The sequence below is a fragment of the Gordionus sp. m RMFG-2023 genome, chromosome 2 (genome assembly GCF_954871325.1).
Source record: "Gordionus sp. m RMFG-2023 chromosome 2, tfGorSpeb1-WG-v2, whole genome shotgun sequence".
Taxonomy (NCBI): Eukaryota; Metazoa; Nematomorpha; class Gordioida; order Chordodea; family Parachordodidae; genus Gordionus; species Gordionus sp. m RMFG-2023.
In genome coordinates, this window is record NC_088776.1 from 30,109,079 (window position 1) to 30,125,392 (window position 16,314).

General features: G+C 24.8%; 2 protein-coding genes across 5 annotated transcripts; both read right to left on the bottom strand.

The window, feature by feature from the left end:
* Positions 1–294: 294 nt before the first annotated feature.
* LOC135923380 (zinc finger MYM-type protein 1-like) lies at positions 295–4,226 on the bottom strand. Of its 4 annotated transcripts, none has more exons than XM_065458084.1 (6): positions 2,283–2,374; positions 1,577–1,890; positions 1,245–1,534; positions 1,051–1,201; positions 707–1,008; positions 295–662 (listed from the first exon to the last, which is right to left on the bottom strand). In XM_065458084.1, the coding sequence occupies exons 1-6, from the start codon at positions 2,286–2,288 to the stop codon at positions 316–318; spliced, it is 1,410 nt and encodes a 469-aa protein (XP_065314156.1). In that variant the 5' UTR covers positions 2,289–2,374; the 3' UTR covers positions 295–315. The 4 variants fall into 4 exon arrangements, with proteins under 4 accessions (XP_065314156.1, XP_065314155.1, XP_065314158.1 ...); XM_065458086.1 differs by lacking the exon at positions 2,283–2,374 and adding an exon at positions 4,087–4,226 and having other exon boundaries at positions 296–662; XM_065458083.1 differs by having other exon boundaries at positions 1,577–2,509.
* On the bottom strand, positions 2,746–4,035 carry LOC135924244 (uncharacterized). Its single transcript, XM_065459296.1, has 7 exons — positions 3,624–4,035; positions 3,460–3,543; positions 3,373–3,414; positions 3,259–3,318; positions 3,091–3,168; positions 2,999–3,052; positions 2,746–2,958 (listed from the first exon to the last, which is right to left on the bottom strand). Exons 1-7 carry the CDS (start codon positions 3,900–3,902, stop codon positions 2,746–2,748), a joined length of 810 nt encoding a protein of 269 aa, XP_065315368.1. The 5' UTR covers positions 3,903–4,035.
* Positions 4,227–16,314: the final 12,088 nt, after the last annotated feature.

Genomic DNA, 16,314 nt, shown 5'->3' on the forward strand with positions numbered 1-16,314 from the left:
AAGACTAATTATAAATAACTAACTAATACTAGTAATCCAAATTTATTCAAATAAAAAAGGGAATTATAATGCAAAATGTCTAAATTTATTGCTATTTAATATTTAAAAAAAATGGATATTATAATTGCTACATAATAATTTTTTTTAATGTTAAAGATATAACACAAGGAATATAAATATATGTGCAGAAAAAGACTAATTAAAAATGACTAACTAATAAGGGATTAGTAATCCAAATTTATTCAAATATTGAAAAAAGGGAATTATAATGCCAAATGTCTAAATTTATTGCTGTTTAATATTTAAAAAAAAGGATTATCCAATTAAAAGATTAGATAGTCTTTTAGAAGTTAACGCGAAATCTGTAATAATATCTTCTGTTTTAAATGTATCATATATATCAATTTCACTTGATATTAATAATAAATTTTCTAAAAAAGAATCAGAGATTTTATTTCGAATACGTGTTTTAACAATTTTGACTTTACTCATAGCTCTTTCAGCAGAGCATGAGGTGGTGGGGAGGGTTATAAAATATTTATATAACGTTTTAAGATAAGGAAAAGAACTTGATTTAATTAATAATCTATATGGTAGAATAAATGAATATTTCAGCCATCTTTTTGTTTCGGTCATTTTACTATCATTTATAATGTTTTCACCTGTAAACATATATTAAAATTAAGTTGTTAATAAAATTAATAACTTTCATCATATAAGGTATCATTTTTTCTAATATTGATTAAATCTTTACTATAAATGATTGATAAGGAATCTAAGTATAATGGTCTAAAATTGGAAAATTCATCTATAATTTTCTGTGGATCAAAATTATATAAACACACAATTTCAGATATCTGGGAAATTTCTATATTCTCATTATCTGCTAATCCCGCAGGAGTAAAAATAGAAATCTGATTTAAAAAGTTTAATGATTCATAATTAAATCTTTCATTTAATTGTTCAATGATCATATTAATCACTGGGTAAAAATTTTCATTTTTATATCTAAAAAAATATATATTATTTTAAAATATACTTTTCATAAACTTTTCTTTTTGTTGTTCAATATAATTATCAAACTCTTTTTGATCCAATTTAAATATTGACTTAATATTATAAATATCGGTTGTAACATTATTCTTATCCATAAATGATTTAACATCGGTATGTAATGATGTTAATATATTATCACCATTTGCTTAATTAGAAAATGTAATTAAAATACATGAATAATAATTTACCCCTTAATCTTTGGAATTTATTTTTTGTATGTTGGATCAATTTAATCATCATTGCTAAATCATTTCCAATTGCCTGCATTTCAATGCAAGTTTCATGTGTACATTTTAAGATTATTCTTAAAATAAATAATCCTAAAATAAAATCATATCGTTTTATTCTAGATAGCAATCCCTCAGAAATTGAAAATGTGATTGCGTCATCGGAATTGCTTAACTCTGTCAAGGAGGCTATTATATATTCATAAACATCTAAAAAATTTTGTAATGCTTTGAAAGATGATGCCCAATTTCTGAAAATAAATAAAATTCTTTAAAAAATTATATTTATTTACCTTGTTGTGTTTTTTATTCTTTTGAGAGATTTTTTGGTTTTTTGCATTTGAAATTTGGTAAAAACACCCTGGCGTTTAACTCCATTCATAAAATTATATAATTCATCTAAAATTCCCATAGTTTTTTTAATTTCATTCCCATATCCACATATACGAATAACAATTAAATTAAGCCTATGAGCATGGCACCAGACATAAATAGCTTTAGGAGCTTCTTTAAATATTAAAGCCTGTACTTCCTTATTAACACCTCTCATATTACTAGCACCATCCATACTTTGCCCAATCAGGTATTCTAGTGGAAGATGTAATGCCTTTAATTTAGTTAAAACATTATTTTTAATATTTTCTCCTGTTGTGTCAGAAGTTGTAAAAATATTAATAATTCTTTCTACTGGGTGTGGGTGTGGATATTCTTGTATATACCTTATAATTAAGGCAACACATTCCTTTTTTGAAATATCATATGTACCATCTAATATTAAGCTAAAGGCACAATTTGAAATAATTTGTTTAATTATTTCATTCAATATTTTTATTTTTATTATCTTAGCCAATTTTTTAACATGGCCATAGGATATGAAGTTTATTTGTGGCCTTAATATTTTATTACCACTTTTTCCTTGTAAACTACTATTTTTCTCTAGATATGCTCTTAATACTGGAACATTCTTTGAGATCAAAGTTATAAGTCTTGAAAAATTACCATCATGAGAATTGCTTCCCCAAAAAGCAATATTGCCCCGTATTAAATACACAATAGCATCAATTATATTATGGATAATATAACGATTTTGGGTTATAATTTCCTCTCGGTTGAATAAAATGTGGTCATCAATACGCCCCCGAGAAATCCATGCCATATGTGCATATTCACAATCTGCATGAACAGGGGATGTTGTATGTCTCTCCATATCCCGGACTAAATTATTCCAGCTATCTGCACCTTTATGAGTCCATTGCATGCTTGCTTGATGACTTCCAAACATAATACAGAATACTTTATCCAAAATAGAGCTATATGATAGCCATTTTCTTTGAGAAAATGATTTGTCATAATTTATTTTTTTATAATAGGCATCTTTCATGCTCCTACATTAAAAGCAATATATGAATATATAATTCTTATATAATTAATAATATATAAGTAATATTGCAGCAATAATTTATTAAACCAACCTGTTATGAGTTTTTGGATAAATAAATTCATTGGAACTTGGTTGTAGTGGACCAAATTGAATTATAAAATCAATCATATTTTTTGTCATTCTAAATCTAAAAAAATGAAAGGGATAATTAGGATTCTTTTCCCTATATAAAGAAATAATATTTTCTTCATTATCTTCATATGATAAAGGAGTTATTTTAGCTTTGTTTGGTAACTGTATAATTTAAAATGTATAGATAGCTTAAGGTTATTACTTTATCTATATAAATTGATTCTAATGCTTGCATATCAATATCATCATTTTTACCCTTTAAAGACAATATTAAATAATATTTAAATTATAAACTTCTTTAATTGTTGATAAATTTCCAGATATTTTTTCTGGGTTGTCTAAATTAGAACTTCTAGGCATATTTTCGATTTTCTATATTTTGAAAAGAGAATATTAATTTATTAAATTGTAAATGCTTTGTCAGATTCTTTAAAAAAATTTTTTTTTTAAAAATTATAATACCGATGTTTCATCATCTATGAATGGAATAATTTCTGGATAGGGAGCATCTAAATGAGATTGCTAAATTTTAAATATAAAAAATGGTCATTTTTAATATTTTGAAATATTTACTACTTTGTCCTTAAAAATGAATGCAGTCTCCATATTATAAGTTTTCTTTAGATCAAATGAATAAATTATAGTATAAATACTTAAAAAAACTTCTTCATCTTGATTTAGTGTGATAATATTATGTAATGGTTGTGGTAGATTTATCTTAAGAGTATCTAATGGAGAGTCAATTTCCTTAAAAGTGTTTAAAATTATATATTGATCACTTAAATATGATATAAAAAGCATGTATAAAAATCAAAAAATAGTTTAACCTTTTGAAAATATGTTGCAATTGATTTATTTTTTTTAAATTGAGTATTGATTCCATTAGTTATTTTGAGATTATTTGCATTTGGACCAAGTTTGTTCCAAACCTTATCTTTTTTAATTGCTATTACCTCAAACTTTACATCACTATTAGGATGTCTTGTTTTGTAATGTAAATTAATTTTGTCTTTTCTAATCTTATTAGAGTTGCAGCCTGTATGCAAGCATTTTACCTTGTAATTTATCTTATTGCTTGGCATCTGATTTAAAAAATTTATATCCATTTTAAAAAGATGATTTAATAAAAATATCTATAATTTAATGATGTAATAATATATTAATAATAAAATAGATGTTTTAAAAATGGTGTAATATGATTAAAATCTACCCATGAAAAGATTTTTATTATTATTTATAAATTCCATAAAAGAAGAAAAGGCAATTATAATTCATAAATTATTAATATACTTTTTAGGAAAATATGGATGGCAAATATCTTCAAATATTGAAATATCTTTTTAAAATAACATAATTTGAAATAACATCAATTTGGATCATAAAATTGTATTATATATTTTTGTTGTTTTAATTTCAAGAAATTCGTAAATATGAAAATAATTATCCTAAATGTTGACAAAATGGCGAGTCCAGCTGATTTACTATTTTAATGAATGAACAAATATATTATGATTGTAACGTTGATGTTTAGCAATCTATCTCTATTATAATAGATCTATTATTATATTATAAATAATTAAAGCAAACTTTATTCACATATAATTCAAAAATGTAGTAGATAACATTCTAAATATTTTTACCCTACCCCCCAACTGATGCCTACCCCCCCCCCCCCCGCTCATGTAGACGCTGAGTAAAGGATATTTTCCTGTTACTAAGTATTTTTTTATTGTTTGATATTTATCTGTTATTATATAAATTTATAATTATAAATTTAAATATACCAATTTAGGCAGTTAAGGATATTTTCATGTTACTAAGTATTCTTTTATTGTTTGATGTTTCTGTTATAGCTTGATATAAATATATCATTATAAATTTTAATGTATCAATTTAAGCAGTAAAGGATAGTTCCCTATTACTAAGTATTCTTTTATTGTTTGATATTTATCTGTTATTACTTATAATAAATTTATAAATTTAAATGTACCAAATTCATTCATTAATTTTAGATTTTATTCTTAAAAGTTGAGGTTCTGTCATAAATTATCAATACGGTATTGATTTTAGATGGTGTTGATTTTACAATACTACACCGGCCCATAATAATTTGTAAAAGATTTTCCCAAGCCAGGTCCAAATCCATATTGATTTTGAGGAATAGTTCTCAAGCCCAGCCCAACTTCATAATAATTTTGAAAATTTTTTCCGGATATAGTTAAATTTTTAATTAATTTATCATCAAATGAAGAGGAAATCTCTGATCCAGACATTCTACAGGTTAGCTCCTAGTATAAATACAAAAAAAACCTGTAATACGTAATAGGTAAAATGGAAAATCCTGGGCACTGGGCACACCTCTTAATAGAGAATTTTGACAAAATTAGGTCTTTCCTAATATTTTTATAAGAATTAACAAATCTTACCTCGTTTTATTGCTGATAACCCAAAAAAATTAAGTTATGGAGAAAAATATGGATTAGAATCACGTCCACTGCAACAATTCTACAGACAAAATTGATATTTATAATGTTGAATGATTAATGTTTGCATCATTATTTGTTATCCGTGAAATAAAAATAATATTTTATCCTGTAAAAAAAATGTATGTTGATTTCTAGCCCTATTTAATATGCAGTCAATATATTTATTTTATTCATGTTTTTATTTATAAAAAGATGATTGTTATACTTTTTTGTATTATGATCAATTAAAATTATATCTAAAAAAATAAATTGTTGTTTATTCCATTGGCTTATTGTTGTTTTTCAGATAAATTTATTGTATATCTTGAATTTCCGAAATTATTTATCAAAGAATTTGATAAGGGCCATTTCCTGTTAAGAAACAAAAAATGCTATTTATTTAAATTAAAAATATGCCATTCAATATTAATAAAACAATTGCAATTTATTTATATTTTTAAAAAATGATAAGGAATAATTATTATAGGCGTGTATCTGTTTAAATTTTGAGCAAATCCTTTTAAATACATTTTAATTTTTGACGAAAAAGCGACAAATATGGGCTGTCGTTTGGAATCTGATGAAAGAATAATTCAATCATTTAGGGTTGCAGGTTAAAGTAATGAATAATGAGGGCTTACCAAAGCAGTATATAATAGCCATCGCGTCTTGATAAAGCTGATACACATGCCTTGGGCCACTGGTAAAAGAAGACATAATGTTTCTTCTGCCAAGAGTGTCAGCATTAGTATCCTTCTCTAAAATAGCATCATAAATGCTTTAATAGAGTTCTGGGTATAATTTGAACTGATTACTACGTATAGAATTTAATCGAAAGATTTTCTGTTTGGCATAACTGTCCCTGATATATTGGTGCAAAAGACATTTGGATCTTAAAATAATATTTTCATCATCAAGGGTCTGTTCTAAATCGCTAAAATAAAGATAGCTAAGAATTAAAAAGATTGGGAATCCTGTTTATATATCTTAGAAATTTTTTTTAAGTAAATTTAAACTTATTATTAATAGATGCTAAAGAAGTAAATTCTTGGATTTAAATTAGTTTTTTAAAAATCGCTAAAAATGAGGGAAATAAGTAAACATTATGAATATAAGTGTTTACTTCCTAACAACTATTAATATTATTTTCAATATTATCTTTAAAATGTTTAGAAGATATATGCGAGATTTACAATTTTATAGGGCAAGGGAAAAAAGGAGAAGGGAAGGAAAAGGGGAAGGTAAAAAGGAGGGAAAATTAGAAGAAGGAAAAAGCGAAAGGAAAGGGGAAAGTATGTAAAGGTAAAGATAAAGGTAAAAGGAAAAGAAAAAGTGTTAAGGGAAAGTAAAAGAAAAAATGAAAGGGAATGGAAAAGAGAAGAAAGGGGGAGGTAATAAGAGAAATTAATAGAGAAAGGAAGGAAAAGAGAAAGAAAAAGGAATGTAGAAAGGAAATTAAAAAGGAAGGGAAAAGGGAAATAAAAGGGGAAAAGAAAAAAAAGGAAAAGAAAAATGGTGATGAAAGGGAAAGGAAGTGAGAAGAAAGAGGAAGGTAATAAGATAAATTTAAATGGAAAGGAAGAAAAGGGGAAAGAAGGAAAGGTAATAAGAGAAATTAAAAGAGAAAGGAAGGAAAAGAGAAAGAAAAAAGGAATGTGTAAAGGAAATTAAAAAGGGAAAGAAAAGGGGAAAGGGAAAGGAAAGGGGAAAGGGAAAGAAAAGGGGAAAGGGAAAGGGAAAGGAAAGGGGAAAGGGAAAGAAAATAAGAATTGTAATGAAAGGAAAAGGAAAGGAATAGAGAAAAGCAGAAAGAGGAAGGTAAAAGGAGAAATTAAAAGGAAAAGAGAAATTATTATGGAAAGGAAATTAAAAAGGGAAGAGGGGAAAAGGGTAAGAAAAGGGGAAAGGGAGAGAAAGGGAAATAAAAAGGATAATGAAAGGGAAAGAGAAAAAAGAGGAAGAATGAGGATAAGAGAAAGAAGAGAAAGGAAAAGAGAAGAAAGGGGAAGGTAATAAGAGAAAATAAAAGGGAAAGGAAGAAAAAGAGAAAGAAGGGAAAGGAAAAGAGATATAAGAAATAAGAAATTGGAAAAGAAATGAAAGAGAAGAGGGAAAGGAAAAGAAAAGAAAAGAAAAGAAAAGAAAAGGGGAAAAACGGATAAAAGGAAAAGAAAAATGGTAATGAAAAGAAAAAGGTATAAGAAAGGGAGAAAGGAAGGGAAATAAAAGGCGAAAAGCGAAAGGAGATAGAAAAGAAAAAAGAGGTATAAAAAAGAAAAATGGTAAGGAAAAGAAAAAAGCTAGAAGAAAAAGGGGAAGAAATATGTAAAGGAGAAGAGAAAATGGGAACTAAAAATAGGTAAAGGAATAGAAAAAGAAAAAAGAAAGAGAAAGAGAAGAAAGCAATAGATAATAAGAGAGTAATTAAAAGGGAAAGAATAGTAAATATGAAGAAAAGGTAGGAAAATAGAAAGAAAAATGAATATGAAGTAAATCTAATAAAGAAGGATGATTAACCTGCCATCTCTCTCTTTGTTTGGCAATGCCTGATTAATCAAAATCTGTACAATAGAGAGGTTAAGACAAGGCATGTTTTCTAAAAAAAAAATTAATATTAATAATGCACTGAACCTGCAGATGAGCCAATATTAGGTTCAACTCTCTAGCAATAATGGGAATATCATCAGATATTGATAAAGCTAAAACAGATGTAATCTAAAATGGTGTTAGGTTCAATTCTCCAGCAATTGTAGGAATATCATCAGATATTGGTAAAGTTAAAACAGATGTAATATAAAATGTAATAAAGCATACGTAAAACATGTTTAGAAAATTATAAAAACTTATAAAAATAAACTTATATGCATTTTTAGTGGGCGTCGCTAGGGGGGGGGGCGCTAGGGTACATCTTAACTGAAATTTTATTTTAAGATGTTTGCAATACTTATTTTAGCCCATTTACGTCAAAAAAATTTAAAAAGTTATAAAATAACGATTATGACAATTGTCACTTTTCTATGGTGCATCTTCATGAAATTTTAATTTAACATGTTTACAATCTATATTTTTACCCATTTGCGTCAAAAAAATTCAAAAAACTTTAAAATTAACGATTATGATAATTGTTACTTATATAATGTACATTTTCAATGAAATTTTATTTTAACATGTTAGCAATACTTATTTTAGCCCATTTACGTCAAAAAATTTTAAAAAGTTATAAAATAACGATTATGACAATTGTTACTTTTTTATGGTACATCTTGATGAAATTCTAATTTAACATGTTTACAATCTATATTTATACCCATTTGCGTTAAAAAAATATAAAAAACTTTAAAAATAACGATTTTGACAATTGTCACTTATCTAGGGTACATCTTCACTGAAGTTTTATTTAAATATGTTATCAATACTTATTTTGGCCAGATCAAAAAAAGTTTAAAAATAATGATTATGATAATTGTCACTTATCTAAGGTACATCTTCACTTATATCTTCATGAAATAAAAATTTAACATGTTTACAATCTATATTTTTATCCATTTACATTAAAAAAAATTATTAAAGTTTAAAAATAATGATTATGATAATTGTCACTTATCTAGGGTACACCTTCACTGAAGTTTTATTTAAACATACTAGCAATACTTATTTTAACGCATTTTGGTCAAAAAAATTCAAAAAACTTTAAAAATAACGATTATGACAATTGTCACTTTTCAATGGTAGATCTTCATGAAATTTTAATATAGCATGTTTACAATCTAAATTTTTACCCATTTGCAACAAAAAAATTCAAAAATTTATAAACAACTATTATGACAATTGTCACTTTTCAATGGTAGATCTTCATGAAATTTTAATTAAGCATGTTTACAATCTATATTTTTACCCATTTACAATAAAAAAATTCAAAAAACTTTATAAACAAATAACAATTTTAACTTATATCTATGGACATCTTCACTGAAATTTTATTTTAACATGTAACAACTTATATTTTTGCCCATATACGTCAAAAAATTGTAAAAAAACTTTAAAAATAATGATTATGAATGACTATTGTCGCTTTTATATGGTACATCCTGATTGAAATTATAATTTAATATAATACATATTTTTGCCAATTAGCGTTATAAAATCTAATATGTTTAAAAATACCGATCATGATAATTGCCATATTTCCAAGGAACATCTTCATTGAATTTATAATTTAACATCTTTACAATATAAATGATACTTTTACCCTTTTGAGTCAAAAAATTTCAAAAATCTTAAAAATAACGAATATGACAATTGTCACATTAAAATATTATCCTTAAATAGATCATAAAATAACATAAATAAGTTAAATATAAATATTTAAAAAAAAATTATTTTGAAAACCCACCTCTTTTAATATACTTAAGAAATATATAATTTTACAAAAATGATAAAAAAAACTATAAAAGATTTCACCTAAAAATTGTATATTTATTTATAATAAATTTCACAAAAGAATTCCTCAAAAAAGATATATTTACAAAGGAGATTTAAAATTTTTATTGAACTTCGAAATATATTTTACATAAAATCTTGGGCGTGAAAATCACTAATAAATTGTAACAAAAATAATATTACAATAGTAGCATATCATTTTTTATTAAAAAACATCAAATAATAAATAATATGTTGTTTTCTTTAAAATAAATGCATTCGCAATATATTTATTGTTTCGCGAAATGCGCTCGCGATAATGACTTCGCGCAAACATAATCGCGATAATGACTTCGCGCAAAAATAATCGCGATAAAAAATTCGCTAAAATGTATTCGCTCTAATAACGCGGTTAAGGTTTCGCCAGAGACCTGCAGAGGTACCATTTGTACGGCCCGGCCCGGCGCGGATTGTTTTTTCAAAAATATTACGGCCCGGCCCGGGTTTAAAAATTTTAGGCCCGGCCCGAATATTTAAAAAAAAATTGGGGGGGGGGGCAGCTTGGATTTTAAAAAAAAATTATTTTAGTCCCGGTGTAGTATTGTAAAAACAATACCATCTAAATTCAATACGGTATTGATTCTACAATATTCTAAAATTAATGCCGTATTGATAATTTATGACCGAACCTCAACTTTTAAGAATAAAACCTAAAATTTATGAATGAAATCGGTACATTTAAATTTATAATTATATTTATTATATCAAGCAATAACAATTAAATATCAAAATAGGAGAATATAAGTAACAGAAAAATATCATTTGCTGCTAATACTTAGTGACAGAAAATATTTTTCCTTTACTGCTTTAAAATATCACAAATTTTTTAATGATGGTACACTTAAATTATATAATTATAATTTTATATCAAGCAAGTACAGATAAATGTCAAAAATATTCTTTATTGCTAATACTTATAACAGGAAAATATTCTTCTTTATTGCTATAAAATATCACAAATTTTTTAATGAATCAAATTGGTACATTTAAATTTATAATTATATTTATATCAATTGTGCCAATACTTGCTTTAAAATATCACCTAATTTTTAATGAATCAAATTGGTACATTTAATTTATATTTATAATATCAAGCAATAACAATTAAATATCAAACAATAAGAGAATATAAGTAACAGAAAAATATCATTTGCTGCCAATACTTAGTGACAGAAAATAGCCTTCCTTTACTGCTTTAAAATATTACAATTTTTAATGATCAAATTGGTACATTTAAATTTATAATTATAATTTTATATCAAGCAGGAACAGATAAATATCAAAAATATCGTTTATTGCTAATACTTATAACAGGAAAATATTCTACTGCTCACAAAATTTTTAATGAATCAAATTGGTACATTTAGATTTATAATTATAAATTTTATCAAGCAATAACAGATAAATATCAAACAATAAAAGAATATCTAGTAACAGGAAAATATCCTTTACTCCTTAAAAATGATCCAGGTAAAAAAAATAATTTTAGATGTACGGAAAACAATTTTATTGTTAAAGAAGATTTTCTTTATAGAAAAATAAAGAAGGTAAATGTGATCACAAAATAATAATTTCTATTTATTTATTAGAAGCAGAGAAACAAAGGATAATATCTATTATTAACCAAGGATCAGATATATCCCTAGAATCTAAAGCTATTGGTGCCCACCTAGGCATTAATAAAACTCAACTTAAACTCTCTGAAAGGTATTTATTATGGTGTTAATTTTGTGTTTATAGATATTGGTGGCCAAAACAAGACACTATTGATTTTATAAAATCATGTGATAGATGTCAAAAGGCCAATACAAGATTTTTAAAAATTTCTTCTACTTTGAATCCAATAGATGTACCACCTCTTCCATGGGCTCAAATAGGAATTGATCTTTGCAGCCTGCCCACTTCAGAATAAGGCTACACATTTATTGCAGTTGCCTCTGATTGTTTCACAAAAGGGGTTGAGGCAGAACCTATGAAATCAAAGACAGCTGAAGAGACTTGTAAATTTATTTATGGTCTGATTTGCAGCCATGGCTGCGCAACTGTAAATCAAATTATATAAATATATATCAGTTAAAAAATGTGCATTTATGATAATTTATAAACTTTTGATTTTATACAATATAGATACAAATCAATGATCAAGAGAGTTTGTGAATGAAATGGCCACGAGATTACATATGACAGGGACGAAGCAACGCATTTGCAGTGCATATCATCCTCAAGCTAATGGGTTGACAGAAAGGAATAATCGTACTATTCAAAACTTAATGTTAAAGGTTTTGAGTGATGATCAAACACTATGGCCTAGGGTTCTTCCGGGGGTATTATTTGCAATGCAAACCAGTGTCCACAAATCTACAGGATTCACCCCATTTTATATGATGTATGGTCGGAACGCAAAGCTGCCATCAGAAATTTGAAAATTGAGCCAGATATTGTTAAGGAAATCAATAATAATATTGAGAATGACTTTGAAGAGAGTGAATAGAAAGAATAATGAACCTATCAGTCGTATGGAAAAGGGCAAAAGAAAATATACTTGTTGCCCAAGATAGACAAAAAAGGGATTATCAAAAAAGGCAAAAGGATAAAATTCCTTATGAAGTCGGGCAACAGGTTCTGATCTGGAACTCACGACGTGTGAATAGAAAAGGTGGAAAAATGTCCGAATCGCTGCTTGAGCAAAGAGATCACAGGCAGCGAGGATCACCATGCAATTATAAGGGGATCTATAATCTCTTATATGATGCTGTTGGAAAATAATGATATTTTTACTGATGGGGAAAAACATAATAAAACATTTGGTTGATACAAAAAAACATCAACTTATATCGTGGGCGTATAAATAAGATATCGTAGCATCTGCTACGTTTTTCCAGACGCCATTTATTATTTATTGTAAAAATGGAAATGAAATATATTACATATTCTGCATTATCAAAAATGGATTGTATAAAAAATTTTAATTTAATATATATTTGATAAATGCATCTTCAGATCATTTTAATCGTATTATAGTGTAATATACACCTCAATTTTTTGTGATAATTATGTTTCCTTTTTTGGGATATATTTTCTTTTTATAATATTTTTCTTGTTTTAAAGATCTTCTTTGAAGATTTTTGAGCGAGATCTAGCTCAAAAATTTGAGCAAGATCTTTGAAGATCGTAAAATTTGAAGATCTTTTATATTTTAAAATTTTGTTGAACGATCTTCAAAGATCTTCATGATATTTATTTTTACCCCTTTATTAAAAGCCCAGATGTTTTTCAATTTTATTAATATATTATTTCTTTTATGTTTTATACCTCTCCTCCTGCTTTGATGAAAGGAAAAAATATTATTTATTTTTTAAGCATGTTAAATTAAAATATAAATTCAATAAAGATGCACCGACAATTTTCATAATCGTATTTTATAAAAAAAGTTTTACCACAGAAGGGTAAAAATTTAATTTATTATATTATTAATAAAATGTTAAATTCAGAGCGATAATTTTTCTAATCGTTATTTTTACATAAATGGGTAAAAATTAATATTGTAAAAAAATTTAAGTTAAAATTTCAATGAAGATTTATTTTAATTTGTAACACAAAAAATTGACAATTGTCATAATCGTTTTACTTAACTTTTTTGATTTTTTTTACGCAAACATGTTAAAATTTTTAATATTAAGATGTATAGTTTAAATTTAAATAAAGATGTACCATAGAAAAGTGACAATTGTCATAATCGTTATTATATTAATTAACTTTTTTGATTTTTTTTTAAGCATACAGGTTAAAATTTTTATTATTAAGATGTAAAATTTAAATTTAAATAAAGATGTACCATAGAAAAGTGACAATTGTCATAATCGTTTTACTTAACTTTTTGATTTTTTTTTACGCAAACAGGTTAAAATTTTTATTATTAAGATGTAAAATTTAAATAAAGATGTACCATAGAAAAGTGACAATTGTCTTAATCGTTTTACTTAATTTTTTTGATTTTTTTTTACGCAAACAGGTTAGAATTTTTATTATTAAGATGTAAAATTTAAATTTAAATAAAGATGTACCATAGAAAAGTGACAATTGTCATAATCGTTTTACTTAACTTTTTTGATTTTTTTTTACGCAAACAGGTTAAATTTTTTATTATTAAGATGTAAAATTTAAATTTAAATAAAGATGTACCATAGAAAAGTGACAATTGTCATAATCGTTATTACTTAACTTTTTTGATTTTTTTTTAAGCATACAGGTTAAAATTTTTATTATTAAGATGTAAAATTTAAATTTAAATAAAGATGTACCATAGAAAAGTGACAATTGTCATAATCGTTTTACTTAACTTTTTTGATTTTTTTTTACGCAAACAGGTTAAAAAAATTTTTATTTAGATGTAAAATTAAAATTTTAATAAAGATATACCATAGAAATGTGACATTTGTCATATTCATTTTTATTTAACTTTTTTAATTTTTTTTGACGCAAACAGGTTAAAATTGTTAATATTAAGATGTATAGTTTAAATTTAAATAAAGATGTACCATAGAAAAATGACAATTGTCATAATCGTTATTATATTACTTAACTTTTTTGATTTTTTTTTAAGCATACAAATTAAAATTTTTATTATTAAGATGTAAAATTTAAATTTAAATAAAGATGTACCATAGAAAAGTGACAATTGTCATAATCGTTTTACTTAACTTTTTTGATTTTGTTTTACGCAAACAGGTTAAATTTTTTATTATTAAGATGTAAAATTTAAATTTAAATAAAGATGTACCATAGAAAAGTGACAATTGTCATAATCGTTATTACTTAACTTTTTTGATTTTTTTTTAAGCATACAGGTTAAAATTTTTATTATTAAGATGTAAAATTTAAATTTAAAAAAGATGTACCATAGAAAAGTGACAATTGTCATAATCGTTTTACTTAACTTTTTTGATTTTTTTTTACGCAAACAGGTTAAATTTTTTATTATTAAGATGTAAAATTTAAATTTAAATAAAGATGTACCATAGAAAAGTGACAATTGTCATAATCGTTATTACTTAACTTTTTTGATTTTTTTTAAGCATACAGGTTAAAATTTTTATTATTAAGATGTAAAATTTAAATTTAAATAAAGATGTACCATAGAAAAGTGACAATTGTCATAATCGTTTTACTTAACTTTTTTGATTTTTTTTTACGCAAACAGGTTAAAAAATTTTTTATTTAGATGTAAAATTAAAATTTTAATAAAGATATACCATAGAAATGTGACATTTGTCATATTCATTTTTATTTAACTTTTTTGATTTTTTGATTTTTTTTGACGCAAGGTTAAAATTTATATTACTAAGATGTAAAATTAAAATAAAGATTGACCATAGAAAAGTGACAGTCATAATGTTATTATAATACCTTTTTGAACCTTTTTAGATATAATATAGAAAACTGATAATTGTCATATGTAATATTATAAAATTTTATAAAATTTAAACAAGCATAAAACAGATATTTTGACAATTATTGATTATTTCAAAATTATTGAAAAAAATATATATATTGTGTTAACCAGTTTTATTTTCAGAACTGTGCCACCCCATCTAATTTTAAAAAATAAACGTCCCAAATCTAATTTTTTGAGAAAAAATGTTTGCTTAGTATGTTTCTTAAATTTTTGGCTTTATTATTTGATTACAAAATATTTAAAAAAGATGCCTTCTAAGTTCTAACTTCTTTATTTGAGCATTATTTAATATTAAGTAAAAGTCGTGCTTTATCTATTTACAACGACCAAGATTTTCAGGGCAATAAGATATAGGTAAAATAAGTCAAGTCCAACTTTTTTAAATATATTTATTGGTTAATTTTCTTAGTTGGGCTTGGGTCGAAATATCTTAGTTTTTGGTAAGATTTTTGGTCAAGAAAATAAACCAGACCCAACTCATTCAAATGAATAGACTTATTATTTTTTTATCCTGAAAATATTGTATATTTTTTTATTTTACTATACCAACCAGGGTTGCCAGATGTCACAATTTAGCTGTGACGATTTCATACCTAATTTTTTTACTTAATCACGTTTCCTCACACTTCACGATTTTCTCACGTTTTTTGAGTAAATTAAAATAATCACACTTAGTCTCAGACTTTTTCTCTCGTTTTTTAATATTTTTAAAAACAAATATAAAATTTTTAATTAATTTTATTTTAAAATATTTATAAAAATTGTCGTATAATAGTCCAGCTAACCAATCATATTCATTGATCAATTACCCACAACCCAAATTCAATTTAAAGAAAGTTTATCATCAAATAATATGAATTAAATAACTATATATTATGGATTTTATAAATCTAAGATTAAAACTCGTAAACTTAATCATTAATTAAATTTTTTTCTTTATTAAATAAAATAATTTTTTTAATTTTTATTATGAAAAAAAATTCTATAATTTATAATTTTTTTTTATTTGACAACGACAATATTTTTGCGACATGCAGCTCATGCCATAAAAAGCTCAAATCAATTCCATGAAAGATATTTTAAATATATTTTATTTTTATTATTGGTTTTTCTTTTTAA

What these genes read in the sequence shown, in the direction of transcription:
- LOC135924244 (XM_065459296.1), bottom strand. Translation starts at nt 3,902, where the DNA reads ATGGATATAAATTTTTTAAATCAGATGCCAAGCAATAAGATAAATTAC. An exon ending in TTGCAACATATTTTCAAAAG is followed by an intron (nt 3,544 to 3,623) that starts GTTAAACTATTT and finishes AACACTTTTAAG; the next exon opens with GAAATTGACTCTCCATTAGA. An exon ending in AATCAATTTATATAGATAAA is followed by an intron (nt 2,959 to 2,998) that starts GTAATAACCTTA and finishes TAAATTATACAG; the next exon opens with TTACCAAACAAAGCTAAAAT.
- LOC135923380 (XM_065458083.1), bottom strand. Translation starts at nt 2,490, where the DNA reads ATGGAGAGACATACAACATCCCCTGTTCATGCAGATTGTGAATATGCA. An exon ending in TAAATTCCAAAGATTAAGGG is followed by an intron (nt 1,202 to 1,244) that starts GTAAATTATTAT and finishes TTTCTAATTAAG; the next exon opens with CAAATGGTGATAATATATTA. An exon ending in ATTGAACAACAAAAAGAAAA is followed by an intron (nt 1,009 to 1,050) that starts GTTTATGAAAAG and finishes ATATTTTTTTAG; the next exon opens with ATATAAAAATGAAAATTTTT.